This window comes from Gorilla gorilla, chromosome 12 (assembly GCF_029281585.2).
Source record: "Gorilla gorilla gorilla isolate KB3781 chromosome 12, NHGRI_mGorGor1-v2.1_pri, whole genome shotgun sequence".
Taxonomy (NCBI): domain Eukaryota; kingdom Metazoa; phylum Chordata; class Mammalia; order Primates; family Hominidae; genus Gorilla; species Gorilla gorilla.
Window position 1 is genome coordinate 56,602,218 of NC_073236.2, and position 14,094 is coordinate 56,616,311.

Genomic DNA, 14,094 nt, shown 5'->3' on the forward strand with positions numbered 1-14,094 from the left:
AGCTTCCAAAGCAGAAGGAGACCACAGAGTTATGGAAGACAAAGGATGGAAATTTTAAGAAGTAGATAATGGCAGTACTTGATGTATTATTGAAAAATAAAGTTAAGAAAAGACAAAATAGGTTGCATGGGTTCAGCAGCTTGTAATTAGTGATTTTAGCAAGAAGCTTGTGTTTGTCGTAATTAGGGCCAAAGAGAATTATGATACATTGAATTAAAGAGAAAATAGGAGGTGAAATAATGAAAGCTGAATGTAGGAAAGAATAACTTTTTGGCAAGTTTGGCTTCTAAAGAAGGAGAGAAAACAATAACACCCCAATCCTACCCCCACACCCTCCGAAAAATGAACAAGAGCAGAGCAAGTGGCAAATTTATTTGTTGTTTTGTCTTTTGCTGTTTTCGTTTTGTTTTGTTTTTGAGACGGAGTCTTCGCTCTGTCACCCAGGCCAGAGTGCAGTGACATGATCTCGGCTCACTGCAACCACTGCCTCCCAGGTTCATGCCATTCTCCTGTCTAAGCCTCTGGAGTAGCTGGGACTACAGGGGCCTGCCACCACGCCCGGCTAATTTTTTGTATTTTTAGTAGAGACGGGGTTTCACTGTGTTAGTCAGGATGGTCTCGATCTCCTGACCTCGTGATCCGCCAGCCTCGGCCTCCCAAAGTGCTGGGATTACAGGCATGAGCCACTGTGCCCGGCTGTCTTTTGCTGGTTTATACTTGTTTGAAGATGGTGGAGACTTGAATACGTTTAAATATTTCTGATAAACACCTATCTGTGAAAGACAAGATGAAAGACATCTTGAATATTACCATTGGCCATCTTTAGGTATATTACAGGCCCAGACACAAAGTCTAACTTAGAGAGATGTCTAAACAAGCATTTGTTGATATGAGTTCACCCAACACTAACTGGCCATAGTGAATCTGTCTGGACTGCCAATTGAACGGGAAGCTCAAGGACCTGCATACTTGTTTTCCTCTGTCTTCCCCACCCGTGATAAAAGCAGTGCAGAGCACTCAGTCAACGGGGACTAAGTACATCCACCCTTTTCCTTATTCTCCATTGCTTAGGACAACTCCTAGCATAGAGGATGCTTGATATAACTATTTTTTGTTAAAGTAGATAAATAAATGAATGAATAAGAAAATAAATCCAATCAGATAGGTCCTCAAGAAGCCTCTGCCAGTTGTTTTCTTAATTCTACAGTGTCAGAGTGTGAAGACTATGGGACTGGTCTTCAAAAGATCATATTCACCTGGAAATTTATCTGATTCTTGAAGAGGACCACAATAACAAAATCCCACATTTCCTCTCCCATGTTCAAACAGTCTATTTTATAGTATTTAGTTTGATACAAATCTAATAGCTTTGTTTACCTTAATGATATTTCTTATAGGCTTTTTTGTTCAGTTTCTTTGCATACAGAAACCTCTGGGCAAGGATATCCACAGAGCACTGGTTTTTATTATTATGTTTAAATTAAAAACTGAAAATACATTTCAGATGAACTTACTGTCATTGCCTTCTGAGCATGTATTTTATCTCTTTTTTTTCTTGACTACCTGTTAGATGTGCAAGAATGCTTCCCATCAGTATATTTTAAAATATAACAGCAAACTGGTGAAGAAAAACAATAATATATAGTATTTGTTTAGAAATACAATTTTCTGAGAAAAAAACAATTTAAGCTCAGGCTTGATGTAGAAGCTCTCAGCCAACGAGAACAATATTTGGCAGCTGTCTTCTTTGCTTATTGGGAACAATTCTTGCCAGCTGTCTTCTTTGCTTTGTGAAAATGAATAAAAAATTTACCCTTTGTTTTGACTGCAAAACATGTTCTCTTTTTTAGCAGGACTTCCTTATAGCTGTGTGATGTTTCATTAACTTCACTATGGTATGTAGTGGAAAAGCATTTCCCTGCCTTGTTGCTGAGACAGAGGATACATGAACTAACAATGTCCCCCTTTCTTTGAGCTCTATACATCACTGCAATAACACAGAGATTATTCTGTGGCTTTAAAAGCGACGCTGGTAGGAAGAAAGAAATAGGATGTATTCAACAACTCTAATAATAATAATTTTTTTTCTGTGGCATCCTGTGAATACAAATTCTATTACCTGGTTTAGGCATATTATTTTTAATTCATGACAATGATTCAGAGGTACTAAAAATAACAGAAACATGAAACAATGTTAATTCGAGTTCATACAGAGATTAATCATCACATCAATTATGTCTTATCTGAAAACCTAAAGTGTGATATACTATATAGATTTATAAAAAATGTTATGTTTTGTACATGATTTTTATTTTTCAAATGAAAATAATGCATTGTTGTTGTTTAAAATATTGAATAGGGCAAAAAGGCTTATAATGAAAAGCAACAATTTCAGTTCCAGGTGTCTTTCTTGGTATTACTCTCATTGCTATAATGTCAACAACATGTTATCTGTTTATTTAATCATTTGCATAATATCTAAAAACTATCTACTAAGAAAATGAATTCTCCAGTTCCACTTCTCCCATAGCTCCCAAATATTGGTAGCTCATGTATAAAGTTTTCTTTGACTCTTCTGACTTTCTTTACTTTGGATATCATGGTTTAAATTTCCAATAGCCCTTCCTTTTTAAATAATTTTACTTTTTTCATACGGATGTGGTATTTTCATAATTCTCTCTGAAACTATATATTAGAATCACTTTAAAATAAAATTCCCTCAAATAATTTTTTCCTTCAGAACAAGCCATTTTGGGGGATTAGTAACAAATTTTAAAAATTAATTAATTATTTTTTTAAAGATGGAGTTTTGATCTGTCACCCAGGCTGAAAGATAGTGGCATGATCATAGCTCACTGCAGCCTGGGACTCCTGACCTCTAGTGATCCTTCTGCCTCAGCCTCTCCAGTAGCTGGGACAACAGGCGCACACCGCCACACTTGGTTCTAAATTTATTTTTTAATTGACACATTGTAATTGTCTATATTTATGGGGTACAATGTGATATTTCAATACATATCTATGTTGTATATCTCTAATTTTTATTCTGCATATTTCTTAAAATAACTGTCATTTTGTTTTACAATTGGATGTGTATGAGAATGTATGTCCTTGTATGTGCATATGTGAGTGCATGTGTGTTTCACATGAAGCTCTTAAATGATGACACTTGTCTCTAGAGCTTGCTGGGTGGGACATTTCACCTGAGGTTTACTTGTCCAGAAACCTACACAGGTCGAGAAAAGGATTGGTTAAGGTTCAACTGTTTCATACTCAGACATTCAATTAATACCCCTCCTTTCAACTCCAGGTCTCCTGCTTATCTCCTTGGGATCTGGCACTTGAAAGTTTGCCCAGATTTCTGCTGGGCTGAGTGCCCCACCCATTCCTTCTGATTCTTCATGTCACATGATCAAAGATGCAGTATCCCTTGCTTTAGCAAATACCGCATAATTTATTCTGTCTTGTTGTGAAAGTTTGTTGAATCTCTTAGCAACTGATGACCTCTATCTTCTTTTCATATCTTGGCAGATTTATACCTTTTAATTTTTTTGGTATAATCTTCATATAGCCATGGAAGAAAAAGAAGATGAATCTGCATGGTCATGTCCACATCTATGATGGAGTGTTTTGTGTGGCTTTGAAGTTACATTATTTTCATTCTTTTAAATTGTGTGCCCACTTTAGGTAGGGATGGCAACTGCATATAGTCTCAATACAGCTGGTTGTTGTAAGAAACCAGGTGCTAAGCTGCTTGTGTTGTACTACACTCAAGTCCTGCCAAGTTGCAATGTCTTCTGAGACAGTGCAGACAGAACCTAACTGGAACTTACACTATACACTTTGTAGTTTAAAGATTTGCATTAAAGATAATAATCAATAGAACATTCTTACTGATTATGCAAGACCTAGCAAGTGAACAATGAGTAAATTAAATAATACATTATATTAGAACACATTCTTCAAGGCTTTAATTTTCTTTTTGAGACAGAGTTTTGCTCTTGTTGCCCAGGCTGGAGTGCAATGGCGTGATCTCGGCTCACTACAACCTCCGCGTCCCAGGTTCAAGATTCTCCTGCCTGAGCCTCCCGAGCAGCTGGGATCACAGGCATGCACCACCGTGCTTGTCTAATTTTGTCTTTTTAGTAGAGACAGGGTTTCTCCATGTTGGTCAGGCTGGTCTCGAACTCCCGACCTCAGGTGATCTGCCAGCTGCAGCCTCCCAAAGTGTTGGGATTACAGGCATGAGCCACCGCGCCCCGCCGCTTCAAGAATTTTATGCCCCTGCCTGCTTATAATGTAAAAAAGATTTAAATGTGACATCAACCCATCTAAATACAATGTAATGTAATATCCATGGCTCTTTCCAATGTATTATTTTATTTGGGTTTTTGGGGCTAAGAAAATTCTGTGAAGTAAACCACAACAAAAAGAACAGAAAATGTCATATCTTCAATTTAGAGATGTAAGTATTTGGGTTTAAGATTTAATTATCACAGGTCAAGTTCCTATGGGGCTGAATTTAAATGACTTTTCCAGTGATATTTCTGTCTCACTGCTCTGTCTGCTAGATCTAGAGATGCGTACCTCCCATCAAGTACTTATGTGCACATTTGAAACAACTGTAAAAATTCTAGGCAGTCTTACAGTCCCAACTTAGCAATGTTTAAATGTATCTTGCCTACAAATTGTGTTTTGTGTGTTTATTTTCACTTGCTAATTATGCTTTACATTCCACCACTAAAACTTAATTTTATTAATTTAATCCAGATAAGTATTTTGTCCGCCTTACAATAGGTTCTTCGGAACATGAGGCTTTAAATGTGTTCAAGCTGAGATGGGACATATTCATATTCATACCATATTCAAAAGAGTTTTGAAGAGAAAGAATGTGGTAGAGGATAATTAACTACTACCCACCAGAATGTACTGGAGTTACTATTCTTTTTTTGCCAGTATTTGTCCACAGGGCAGACTTGGTGCACTAATAAAAAACTAAAAAGCCATTTCATAAATGTGGTTAGGATTAGTTCATTCTGGGGACATGCAAGTAGCCCTATCTTTATAACACATTCACTAGGCAGTTGTAATCGCAACCTAAGCTATCATATGAATGCAAGAGGATGAGTGATTTCCTTCCAAATAGCTCGTGAATTTCTGTCTTTTTTTCCTGAATTCCCCTCTTTATGACTACTTTAAATAAAAACTGAATTCATTTACAGTGTTTAGTGAGAGCACGAGCATATCTATGTGACTAACTGGATTGATTCTTCATAGTTCAGTGAGTGAGCAATCGAACAGATCATTGCACAATCAATGCAATCCCACAAGCAAATTGACCATACTTCAAAAAAGCCAGGCTTCTCATATCAATGGTGTTAAGCACATCATGAGAGTTCTGGGATGCCTGTATAAATGTTCTAACAAAACAATAGCATTTTGATTTGCTTATTCTAGTGACAGAAGCATAAAGGAAGGAGAACTAAGAGAAGACTGAAGAGGTCATTTTGAAGTCCAATACTTCTATTAATTAGCCCTATAAAACTTGGAAGACACAAAGAGCATAAACAAGAAAGCAAGGGATAAGCGAGATGTGAAGCTTCGATCTGAGGTGCCTGTCTTTAGAAGAGAGGTGCTCACTAAATTTGAAGCAATGCTTTCAAACACCAGCTGTACAATTTAGGTACTCTGATGGACTGATACATCTTGAGTAGCTGTTGATCTGAACCTGAGGTCTCCCTCACACCAGAAGAAGTTTAGGACACTGCTGTTGATTCATGAAAGCCATATATGATAGCTTTATGATATGTCAATTTGATTGAGCTGAAATATGTTCCCCAGAGTTCCCTTTCTAGTCATTTTTAGTTAGAGTAGACTACAAGGGAGATTGTCTTACAGGAGTTGGCAGGCAGAGGAAGGCAGCAGCCACTATGTACCATACACACACTTTCTCCTAGTTATTCAATCAAACACTAGTGTAAGTGCTGTTTTGGGATTTTGCAGATGTAATTAAACTCCATTATCAGTTGGTTTTGAGGTAATCAAAAGGTAGAATATTCTGTTGCCCCAGACTTAATTATGTTGAATCTCTTTTAAAAGGGACTAAGACCCTCTATCTGAGATGCAGAGAGGAGAGAATGCAAAAAGGAGAGAAAACGGTCGAATATTTTACGTTCTAAAACCCCCATACCTACCTTGCTGCTGTTGATCTACTGATTCACCTTGTCGGTATGAAGTGGCAGCTGGACCTGCAATTGCTCTACTTTCTGTCTCTGGATCTTTCTTCAGTTTCTATGATTCCTGATGATTCCTCAGTTAGGGGTGTGTGTGTGTGTGTGTGTGTGTGTGTGTGTGTGTGTGTGTGTGTGTGTGTATGTGTGTGTGTGTCTATGTGTATGTGTGGGTTCAGCACCATGGAAAAGGTACCCAGTTTCTACAGGATACTTCACTAGGTGAGAAGCAAACAAGAACTGACAAAGGCTTCAGACCAACCTTGTTAGGTGTCTTCTCATACTTATGTAATCAGGCTGCACATGTTCTTTTCTGCATGCCTGTGGACTCGAAGCTGTAGCATTAGATGCAGGGACAGCCGTGCAACTACTCGGTGAGCCCCCACAATTTCCTATCAATAAATATATAATGTACATTTGTATATATGATTTTATACATTATAAATGTATACATAAGTAAACATTTATACATTGCGTATTCACATTTATATATTAAACTATGTAAATGACTTATGTATTTAGTATAGAGACCCACTGATAGATAAACCATGTGAGATATAAAGAGAAATTGTAAAAATTCAGGAATGTGAATACTCAAATCCTATCTACAAGTCACTGTCTTTTACTCTTCTGAAAGTACCACAAATAAATGTGCACAGAGGCTTAAAGTAAGCATTACATGAGCCCTAAATCAGATTGAGCTCCAAATCTAAGTGTGCACCATAAGTGAATTAAGATTCAATGCAAGGATTCTCAAGCTTGGTTACATATTAAAATAACTTAAAGATCATTTTATAAAAGTAAACTTATGCTTGAGTTCCATCCATGTAACTTTTGATTTGATTGACTTGTGTAGAATAGAAACAACAAACAGGTGTTTTTTTGTAAAGCTCCTATGGGGTTGTCATATGCTGGCCAAGTTGAAATCTGTGCAGGTCATGGGGTGGGCCAATTCTACCCAGTTTAGAGGCAGGACAAGGTGCTAATTTTGACTTCTTAATTAGCCCAAGGCCTAATCTTAACCTTCTGCACTTGCCACCATACAGTAAGAACAGACTAAGTGAAGGAAGTGAGAGTAAATGATTCAGTAGGAGGACTCATAATTTTATAAAGGCATCAAAGCCAATCTGCTCACCTTGGACATTTTCAGGCTGGTATATTTTCCAAACAGGAATAGCTAGCTCTCCCAGCCCACACTTCGCAAGTTACACAAGAGAAAAACTCACCAAGAGGGAGGCAAGATCTCATTTAGGCTGACATATGAATCAATTTAATTCTTATATTGAAATGTATAACATACACTATGTCTTCACAGAATGTCCTTTCCTTGACAACCCCCAAATCTTGGTGGAGGAATTAGGATGGAGGTGGAGATTGTCAGAGACAACCACACTAGACACAGAGGTCATACATCTAAATTCATAATAATGTAACATTCAGGGATGTGGCCATAGAATTTTCTCCAGAAGAGTGGAAATGCCTGCACCCTGCCCAGCAGAATTTGTATAGAGATGTGATGTTGGAGAACTACAGAAACCTGGTCTCCCTGGGTGTTGCTATCTCTAACCCAGACCTGGTCACCTGTCTGGAGCAAATAAAAGAGCCTTACAATGTGAAGATACATAAGATCGTAGCCAGACTCCCAGGCAGGTGAGAGTGAATGAAGCAGAGGACACAGGCAAGGGGACCAAAGGTGAGGAAGGAAGCCAGGCCTTAAAATGTGGTTTGGGGCTGGGTGCAATGGCTCACGCCTGTAATCCAAGCACTTTGGGAGGCCGAGGCGGGTGGATCACGAGGTCAAGAGATCGAGACCATACTGGCCAACATGGTGAAACCCCATCTCTACTAAAAATGCAAAAATTAGCTGGGCATGGTGGTGCGCACCTGTAGTCCCAGCTACTTGGGAGGCTGAAGCAGGATAATCGCTTGAACTCAGGAGGCGGAGGTTGCAGTGAGCCGAGATCACGCCACTGCACTTCAGCCTGGTGACAGAGCTAGACTCCGTCTCAAAATAAATAAATTAATTAATAAAAACAGGTAGTTTGGGAAGCTCTGCTCCAATGAAAATAATTTCTGAAAAAGCTGCATTTTTTCTCATGTTCACAAATAGGGGCATCTTCTGTCCCATGCTGTCAAATCTTCTAAGAATTCTCTTTTTGCTTTAGTGATCTCCCTTTAAGTTTACAGGGAGAGCTAATATCGACTTTATCACTTATAAGGTGCTGCATGATCTGACTACTGTTCCATTGCTTTTGGAGACATTGGAATATTTGTGTTATTGAGGAGCTCTGTGTCAAAGTTTTTTTTTCAAATATTCTTTTTGTATCATGTCCAAAATGTGTAACATGAGTAGTGGACATACTGGGATTTGGTTCAGCAATGCCAGGAACACCAGGGACAGACATTGCGTCTTTTCTGCTTAGTGTTTTTTAATCCTATAGAGGTTGCAAATGTAATTCTGCAAAAATTCTTACTCAGCAATTTTATCAGAACAATAAGCATTTCCTAAATATGAAAAAATGTAATGTTATTTTACTTCAAAATGTTACTGTTTTAGTATAAACTCGTTTGTAATTTAAACTCTATATGTGCAAATGTTGAAATTATAATATAGTTTTAAGCATGAGTTTCCAACATTTTGGCTTCCCTGGGCCACACTGGAAGAATTGTCTTCAGCCACATATAAAATACACTAACACTAATGATAGCTGATGAGCTTGGATCACCTGAGATCGGGAGTAGGATACCAGCCTGACCAACATGGAGAAACCCCGTCTCTACTAAAAATACAAAATTAGCTGGGTGTGGTGGCACATTCCTGTAATTCCAGCTACTCGGGAGGCTGAGGCAGGAGAATTGCTTGAACCCAGCAGGCAGAGGCTGCGGTTTGCTGAGATTTCGCCGTTGCACTCCAGCCTGGGCAACAAGAGTGAAACTCTGTCTCCAAAAAAAAAAAAAAAAAAGGTTTTGAAAAATTTTTGTGATATCCTCCACCACAGAAGATAAGCAAAAAAGTCCTTGCATTCCAAGGGTTGGACACCACTGGATTAAAGTTATCTACTCACCTTGTATATTCCTTAAATGCACTGTATCATTAACCAGCATTAATATGCTATGTCATTAACCAGCATAGAACATTGCTAAGTGTATATTAAGCTCTCAATTGTTCTCTTATTTGTTAATAGCTATTATAATTTTGTCTTAGTAGGAAGTCTGTTGAGATCCTGTCATTGAGATGTATCTCTCTGTAGCTATTTAAAAATGTGTGTCTCACACACACATCTATATAAGTTATATAAATGTGTAGTAAGTTCTCACCTAACATTGTTGATAGGTTCTTGGAAACTGAGGGAAGCAACATATTGTTTAGGAAAACTAATTTTACGAGAGTTTAATTGATATAAACAAGAATTATGTTTGAATGGCATATAGCAACATCGTTTCATTTAACAATGCAGTTTTTAAGAACCTAATTTGAACGTTAAGTGAGGACTTACTGTACATCTGTGTTTGTGTGACATGGATTTTTCTGATAAATAAAAATTATGTAACTTAACAAAAAACAACAAAACAAGCAATGATTCTAATTATGGTGATACACAGGCCAGGTTAGAGTAGAATTAAGCCAGAGTAGGAAACAGCACGTTATTTTGTCTTTCCTTCCTTTGCCTTCATCTATCTTTATGTGCATTTATCATGGTTAGGACAGAAGAATGCAGAAGTCAGCTGATCTCATTTCTAATTATCTGTATATTAAAAGTCTGAAGAAAGATATTTCTGGTAAATGACCGGAACTGAATCAGGACATCAGGAAATTTCTTTGAAAAGATACAATTAGGGTTCCTGCAGGTAAAGGCAGACCCAGGCAGCACTGTGAAGCTTGTTCTAAGTGTGTCTAATAGTCTTCTCTCCTACCACCCTCAGAATTTCCCTTTTTCCATTCAGCGGCTATCTACCTAGTTTTCCAGATCTATATATTAAAACATCATCCCTGGAAAAAATAAGGAAAATAATGTTACCTAGCTATTTATAAAGCACTTAGCTATAAGTCAGGGACTGAGTTAAGCACGTGACATACATTATTCTACAAAACTTCATACCGACAAGTGAATAGATATTATTACCCCAGTTTTTCAGATTGTAAAATTGGGATTCAAGGAGATTAAGTTGGTTGTGAAAAGTCATGCAACTAGAATATAGCAGAGCCAGAATTAGAACTCAGGCTTACTGAATTCCAAAGCACACATTCTCATTCCTCAGGAGACAATGCTTTTCTTTATACCATAACATCTGAAATCCCCTGGCCCTCACCTCCGTTTGCATAATGTCAGTAAAGGACTATATATGTATATTCCACTCTCTTGGGAATACTTTTCTCATTTGATAAATTTTCTACTGCATCTGTATTATTTTACAATATTGGCAGGTGAATATGATAACCTATCCAAACTTTTTAGCGTGACGATTCGTTGATCTAATCAACAGAAAGCATTGATAATAACATATATTTGTTCCTATATGGAACCAATAGAATAAACATTCAGGATCATCAGCTATGCCACAGTGTAAAATGAGATAATATAATTGAAAATGTTCAAAAATATTACTATAAAACTTATTAGGTAATGCTAATAAAATCAAAGTTGTTTCCTACTTATTTGATAAGTATTCTGTGCAAACAAATGGATATTTTCATGAAACTTTTTAAAAATTATCTTACGTGAACTAGATTAAAATACAGAAACATAATTGCCAAACAGTAGTGAAGTAATCTCTTTTTTTCTTTCTCTTTGTTTCTTTTTCTTTTCTATCTCTCCTTTGCATGAAGGTATATGCTTTATGAGTGGTGTAATTATGAATAAAGGGAAGCGTTGCTAAGCAATTAGATTTTTTAGGTAAGTAGGAACATCATAATTATAATATTCCAGATACTTTTCTGAGGATAGAATAGAAAAATGATTCTGTACAACTATTTCTTGAATAGAAAACTGACCTCTAGATTTTTCTGTTTGTGTCCTACTCTTGTACAAGAGTAGTTTCTGACTTTGTAGATTTTGGGTTGGCTTCTGTAAGGCTGGGTTTCTATGTTTTGAAAGTCCCCTCAACTTGTGCCATCTCTTGTTCAGCCAAATCTAAATCCTGCTACCTCTCTTCTAATAGACAAAATCCATACTGATCACTGACGCCTGGAACTTTTCCCCATAAATATACAGATTTTCTGAGCAATACCATATCTCAGAAATAAGTGGGCACTTGTCAAACAGAGGGCTCTGAGTAAGTATGGATAAAATATTGGCTGGGGAAATGGGCCAACTTTAGATAGTGTCTGATAGGCTGTTCTTTTCATAAGAAATTTTTTTAAATTGAAACTTGGATATGCTAATATTTTGTTACAGTTAGCCTATATACGACTGCAATTGAGAACAGAATTCAAATCACTTACCGTAAAGCTCCTGGTGACCATTACCATGTGTGTAAAGGCATTTGACCAATGAACTTGCCATAAAAGCCCCATGACCTTTGGGTTGGTTTTCCTGCCTGGAACATAAAATGATATCCCCTGGGTGCTCTGCCCTAACTCCACACCAATCTATTGACAACTTAGCTACAGCCTGGCCATGACACTTGGTTAATGAGTCCCAAATGTATTTGCCACAACGTAAAAAAATGGTAAATTTGTTGACTTCATGTGACCTGCTCATCCAAGCTTCCACTCTGCTTGAAAATGTTGGGGGTGGGGGGAGAGGGGGCACAGGGTGCAGTGGCTCATGCCTATAATCCCAGCACTTTGGGAGGCTGAGGCGGGTGGATCATGAGGTCAGGAGATCAAGACCATCCTGGCTAATATGCTGAAACCCAGTCTCTACTAAAAATACAAAAAAATTAGCCCGGCTTGGTGGCAGGTGCCTGTAATCCCAGCTACTTGCGGGGCTGAGGCAGGGGAATCGCTTGAACCTGGGGGGCAGAGGTTGCAGGGAGCCGAGATTGCACCACAGCACTCCAACCTGGGCGACAGAGTGAGACTCCGTCTGAAAAAAAAAAAAAAAAAAGAAAACGTGCGGGGAAAAATAGTCCACTGTCATTCTGTTCCAATTGTTTGAGATACTTCATGTTTTTGATAAATTTCTATTCCTTCATACATTTTCTCTTATCCACTACTGCTCTCCCAGATCGTGTCTAAGTATGTGCAGAAAAAATGCTTTCAGGACCTCAAATCAAAGAGGAGGGAATTTTTTGCTTTCAGATGTAAGTATTGTCCTATCCTATATTTGTCTTGATATCATTGTCAACCCCTTTTCTTCTGGATGCCAGTCATCTTAATGGCCTTTCTGGCCACAGATTAAGCACAATGATCTTAAGAAGATAATCTCTTCTCACTAGTGGAACCCTGGTATTTTGTGCCAAGACAGTCTCACAGTAATACCTAGGGGCATCAGGTACTCATTCAGGCCTAAATTCACTCGCTTTCGATCTACTGTCCAAGCTCTGTCCTGCCACTCATGGACACAGGCTCAATTCTCACCCACCATAAACTCCCTTGAGTGGCTCACCAGCCACTCATCTTGCCTTCTTTCTGCATTTATCTCCCAGCTATAGGACACCTGGACATTCCTTGATATATTTCACATTCATAGGAGCCAATGTGGCTTAAACATTCAAATATGAGTTTTTTCTCAGCCTAATCCCATGATCTACAGGGACTTGCCATGTGGTTCAGACCAAAGCACATCAAAAAATACTCTGCTTATGGCTTTATTCTAATCCTACTGAAGATAACTTACATGCTGAAGGGATCATCAGGACCCATTTCATCACATTCATCACATTCAGTTGTCTTTTTCGTTGTTTGTTTTGTTTTTGTTTGTTTGTTTGAGACAGGGTCTCTCTCTGTTGCTCAGGTTGAACTGCAGTGGTGCCATCTCAGCTCACTGCAACCTCTGCCTCCCAGGTTCAAGTGATTGTCGTACCTCAGCCTCCTGCGTAGCTGGAATTACAGGTGTGTCACCACAATGGGTTAATGTTTGTATTTTTAGTGGATATGGGGTTTCACCATATTGGGCAGGCTGGTCTTGAACTCCTGGCCTCAGGCAATCTGCCGACCTTGGCCTCCCAAAGCGCTGGTGTTACAGGGGTGAGGCATGGCACTTGGCCCCTTTCAGTTGTCTTTTGATACTTTGGGAATGGAAGATCCAATTTTATGTTAGTTCTAGTTTATAACCTGGGTATGTAGAATTAACACTCATCATGAGTGGATTTTGATATGTAAAATGGAAGTTTAATACATTGAGGAAATGTACTTTCTCTTCTCAGAATTTCAAGGATTTCAGGTCTGTTTCATTGCTTTGGAAACTCAGAGACATTCAATGGCCTCTTTATTCCAAGTCAGACCCTGTTTCTCCTTCACTGACCAACAAGCTCCAGTAAGTCCTAGGATAGAAATCTGTCAATTCAATGTAATTTAAGTGGGAAATGAGAAAAAAAAAAAAAGTAACAGTTACAACACATGTTCTCATCATATCTGTCCTTCAACTTTGTAGTAAATTTCTCTTCTCAAATGAAAATCTGATATTAAAGTACAGAATTCTTCTTTGGATAATTCTACCAAAATATTTTACACATTTGGGTCTATAAGGACAAACTGTAGAGATCAAGTCCACCATTTGGCCTGAAACCTGGCCATCTTTCATGGTGGGATCTTTCCACCAAACAGAGACTGAAAGTCTCACCACGACTGTGGGAGTTAATACACCTGGCTGCACTTGTGAAGCCCAGAGAGGACTTCCCTTCTCTAACTTCTGACACTTCTTCTGTCCTTGCTCCAAGCACAGATTAAATAATATATGATAAATAAAACTTCTACTGA

General features: G+C 38.2%; 1 protein-coding gene across 1 annotated transcript; it reads left to right on the forward strand.

Annotated features, from left to right (window-relative positions):
* Window positions 1–7,665: 7,665 nt before the first annotated feature.
* LOC101142332 (zinc finger protein 141-like) lies at window positions 7,666–13,655 on the forward strand (the record flags this gene model as incomplete). Its single annotated transcript, XM_063695474.1, has 3 exons — window positions 7,666–7,876; window positions 13,265–13,311; window positions 13,542–13,655. Coding segments are annotated over 3 exons (372 nt in total), but the record flags the coding sequence as incomplete, so codon positions are not given.
* Window positions 13,656–14,094: the final 439 nt, after the last annotated feature.